The 3,974-nt window shown below is 37.4% G+C and overlaps 1 protein-coding gene across 1 annotated transcript; it reads right to left on the bottom strand.

Annotated features, from left to right (window-relative positions):
• Nucleotides 1–541: 541 nt before the first annotated feature.
• LOC111886594 (putative F-box protein PP2-B12) lies at nt 542–2,684 on the bottom strand. The gene is made up of 3 exons (XM_023882848.3): nt 2,001–2,684; nt 1,225–1,343; nt 542–1,133 (listed from the first exon to the last, which is right to left on the bottom strand). The coding sequence occupies exons 1-3, from the start codon at nt 2,334–2,336 to the stop codon at nt 641–643; spliced, it is 948 nt and encodes a 315-aa protein (XP_023738616.1). The 5' UTR covers nt 2,337–2,684; the 3' UTR covers nt 542–640.
• Nucleotides 2,685–3,974: the final 1,290 nt, after the last annotated feature.

Here is a 3,974-nt window from a genome sequence, read left to right as displayed (position 1 = left end):
AACACTCCATCCCATTCATCGTTTCCATAAGTTTCAACACAAATGATGCAAACTCTATAAAAAGTAGTTCTAATGAATATAAGAAAACACACCATAATCAAAACCATAGATGCAACCGAGAGAAGAGTTGATATTTTCACAAATCAATTTCGGCATCATTGGTTAACGGTTAATTGGAATGAATATTTTGTATTTTAATGTATATGACAGATTTTAATGTATACACATGAAATGGCTAAAGAGATAAATCAAAATAATTATTTTATATGGACTTACTATTTCAGACATATAAAACAAGAGTTGTTTCAAAAACAAAGACAATATATGAAAGATATATAACCCAAATCTATTAAAACAAATATAGCACACACGGATGATTTGGTAATTTGCTCAATTCTAAATATGATTTAGCTACAAATGAAACCGATGGAAAAGAAAACGGATTGAAAAGGAACACCCAAAAGCTACTTCGTAAAAATATCAAAGTTATGTTTTGTCATGTCCTATCGAATCCAATCCAGTCCAATCGAAGTAACACTGATTTTTCTCAACATCTAGACTTTCATGCACTAATATATGTTACAACTTGTTTACAAGTACAAAACCACAAAAACCACACATACAATCCATATAAGAAAACCTAACACACCTTTGGCCTAATCTCAATCCCTTGAATCACAATCCCACCTTTCCAATTCCCTCCTTTCACTTCCATCATACTCATATCCAACTCCCCTTCTTCCCCTTTCTCATTAAAATACTCCCCCAACTCAATCTCCAACCACCCATCTGGCCTCATTTTCGGCCCATTCAAACGGGCCGACCCGGAAGTTAGAGTCTGACTTCCGAGCCGTATCAAACGGCCAAAAATCCCCAATCGACTTCCGGGGCCCACGTTATTCTCGCATCTGTGCGAGGCCTCGGGGTCAAGAAACACCGTCTTTTTTTCGGTCTCGACCCCGTGGATTCCAGTGGAAACTTCCGCAGGTTGGGAGTCGAAACCGTATGCTTTCGAGGTCGATTTGTAAACAAGGTAAGATGCATATTTAGTGTTGGTTGATAAAACGGAAGTGTTGACTTTTCCGTTGACTTCGAGCCAACATACGCTTATTAATTCGGCCACTTCCGTGAACCTGTGGTTTTGGGATAGAATTGTAATTAGGTTGCTTTTGGGGGACTGAAAATGAAAATGTGAAAGGAAAAATAAATGAGAAAAAATATAACCTTGAATCGGGTACGGAGATCCATCTCCAATACCGTGGAGTGTTCCCCCATATGATTGAGAGGTCTCGTGCCGCTAACATGTAGCATTTTTTCCCGGTTTTTTTATCCAATGAGAAGCTCTGTTCATGGCAAAAATTGACACGTACTTTATTCAAATGTTAATTATAGCATCCGATTTTTTATTTTTTAATTTCTATAACATGGTACTTTGAATGTTTTACCAATTATAGAAATATCATCCGCATACAAAACAATTTCCATGGTGTAATTGGACTAGAGTTTTCTGAGTATAAAAATGTGTCGCTAATAGAAAAAAAAAAAATCTTGTTCAAAAAAATAATTAAAATATCCATCATTTGATAATATTTTGAAGATGCTTAATGAGAGGCTATATAAAGCACACCATAAACCCATCCAAATGTAAACCCCACCACAAGTGAAACAAACACACAGAGGAAACAAGCACATGCAAACACATAGGGCATAAAGTTGTGGCCAAAAAAGATTGAATCTGTCTCTTTGTATTTGACTTTTAAAAGTCAAACAAATTTAGATTCTATCAAAAAGTTAGTAAAATTAGTAAATGTTTTCATTTATCATGGAACAGAAAGGGATAATCGAATCAAACACTTCATTAAGAAAGGATTAAAACCAAAAATATCAATTTTGTACGACATAAAATAATCAAAAGTCGGTGGATCATTACGAATTCCCAAGTTCTAGTAAAGATTTACCATAAAATAAATAAAATTATAAAGAAAGGGTAAAGATTTAACCTTGTTGCCACCATCGATGATGACAGGATGATCGCAAAGACGAAGATACATCTCCTTCTTCGAACCACACCTAACCGAACCGCCGCCGTCTTCCGCCTCCGCCAATATCTTCTGGTAATCCGGCGGCAGAAACTTCTCCCACACGGCGTCCCATTCCGCCGCCGATCGGAAAATAGAACACACCAAAGACAATCTACAAACATCTCTAGGGGTCGTGAGTGCCAACGCGTTTGCGACGAAACCCTCAGGCAACGATTCAAAGAAATTGCCGACAAAACCGCCATGGATTTCGCTTCCGTGCTTATCTTTTTCCATCTTCAAAAACCCACCTCTCATTTTCGCCCCCAAATCAAGAAATTGACGGGTTTTCGTTGATAAAGATTGTGTGTTTGCTATATAGAAAGGTAGAAAGATTGTAAGATAGCTTAGCGATTAAGTTCTTTTTTTTTTGGGTATTAACCAAAAGCGTGTGTGTGGAAAAGAGAAAGAAGAAGCAAAGGGGCTTTATGTTTTTGATGTTGGAGATCCGCAAGTGAAAGGTGTCGAAAGATGAGAAGGAGAGAGAGAAAAGCGGCTGAGAGGGAATGAAGATGAGGTGGATGGTTTTCTTTCACTATTTGTAGTGACGTGGAGAACATGTGGACATGCCAAAAATGCTTTAAGAAACCGAAGAGGTGTTTGGAATGCGTTTTTTTAAATAATTGCTTGTTGTTAGGTGTGTGAAGCTAAGAAAAATATAGATGATTTTTTTTTAAACATTGAACTTTTATATATAGCCTAAAAGAGATAGAAAGTGAAGTTTAAAGTATTTCTTCGAGACTAAGTTTTTATTTTACTAAGGACTTCAAGTTCCAAGTTCCAACATGACAACGTAAGACTTCTAAGTTTATTTATTTTAATTTTTTTTTTAATATTTGAAACTCATACGTGTTCACCTCATATAGTATAAAATCAACTAAAAAATTGTTTTATGGAACCGCGTTGTCAATAATACTACCCAAAACAGGTATGCTATTAACTATAATACCAAAAATCAAACATACTAAAGGACCTACAATAGCAAACGTCACTGCCCATCCTCGCGAGCTCTCGGATCACAGCCCTATTACTCTCTTGTCTGGTGAATCGGATTTTGGACCTATTCCCTTTAAGTTCTTTAACTCGTGGCTACTCAAAGAGGGATTTGACAAGGTAGTGAATGATGCTTGGAATTGTTTTAGAGGATTTGGTACCCCTGATGCTTATTTGGCAGCCAAACTCCGTTTTTTGAAAGCCAAAATTAAGTTGTGGAGAAAGGAGTGCGACCAAAAAGAAAAGGTGGAAGTAGTTGCCATTAGGGATGTGGTGAAAAATCTGGAAAAGGTTGCAGAGTCAAGATTGTTATCAGCAGATGAAATGAAATGTTGGTCTGATGGGATAAAGAAGATAGAGGAATGGGATCGCCTGAAGACATTGGATCTCAAACAGAAAGCTCGCATCAAATGGACCATAGATGGGGACGAAAATAGCAAGTTCTTTCATGGGTACATTAACAGTAAGAATCGCAGGAGTCTTCTTCATGGCCTTATGATCAATGGTAGATGGACGACTGGAGTCAATGAGATAAAGGAGGAAGTATATAGATTTTTTCATGATAAATTCACAGATGCCCATTTGACCCGTCCCAAGTTTTGTAATCCAAACTTCAAAGCAATCTCTATGATGGAAGCCATAAGAATTGAGGCCCCTTTTACCCCTGAAGAGGTGAAATCTGCGGTTTGGGACTGTGGATCCGATAAAGCCCCGGGACCTGATGGTTTCACTTTTAAATTCATGAAAAGGTATTGGGATATTATTAAAGAGGACGTGATGAAGTTTGTCATGCACTTCGAGGAAACTGGATCATTAGCAAAGGGGTGCAATTCCTCATTCATTACTCTTGTTCCCAAGATTAAGGACCCTCTTTCTCTAAACGATTACCGCCCTATTAGTCTG

This window comes from Lactuca sativa, chromosome 2, assembly GCF_002870075.4.
Source record: "Lactuca sativa cultivar Salinas chromosome 2, Lsat_Salinas_v11, whole genome shotgun sequence".
NCBI classification, from domain to species: Eukaryota; Viridiplantae; Streptophyta; class Magnoliopsida; order Asterales; family Asteraceae; genus Lactuca; species Lactuca sativa.
This window is presented reverse-complemented; position numbering and strand designations above follow the sequence as displayed.

What these genes read in the sequence shown, in the direction of transcription:
- LOC111886594 (XM_023882848.3), bottom strand. Translation starts at nt 2,336, where the DNA reads ATGAGAGGTGGGTTTTTGAAGATGGAAAAAGATAAGCACGGAAGCGAA. An exon ending in TCATCGATGGTGGCAACAAG is followed by an intron (nt 1,344 to 2,000) that starts GTTAAATCTTTA and finishes TGCCATGAACAG; the next exon opens with AGCTTCTCATTGGATAAAAA. An exon ending in ATCTCCGTACCCGATTCAAG is followed by an intron (nt 1,134 to 1,224) that starts GTTATATTTTTT and finishes CCAAAACCACAG; the next exon opens with GTTCACGGAAGTGGCCGAAT.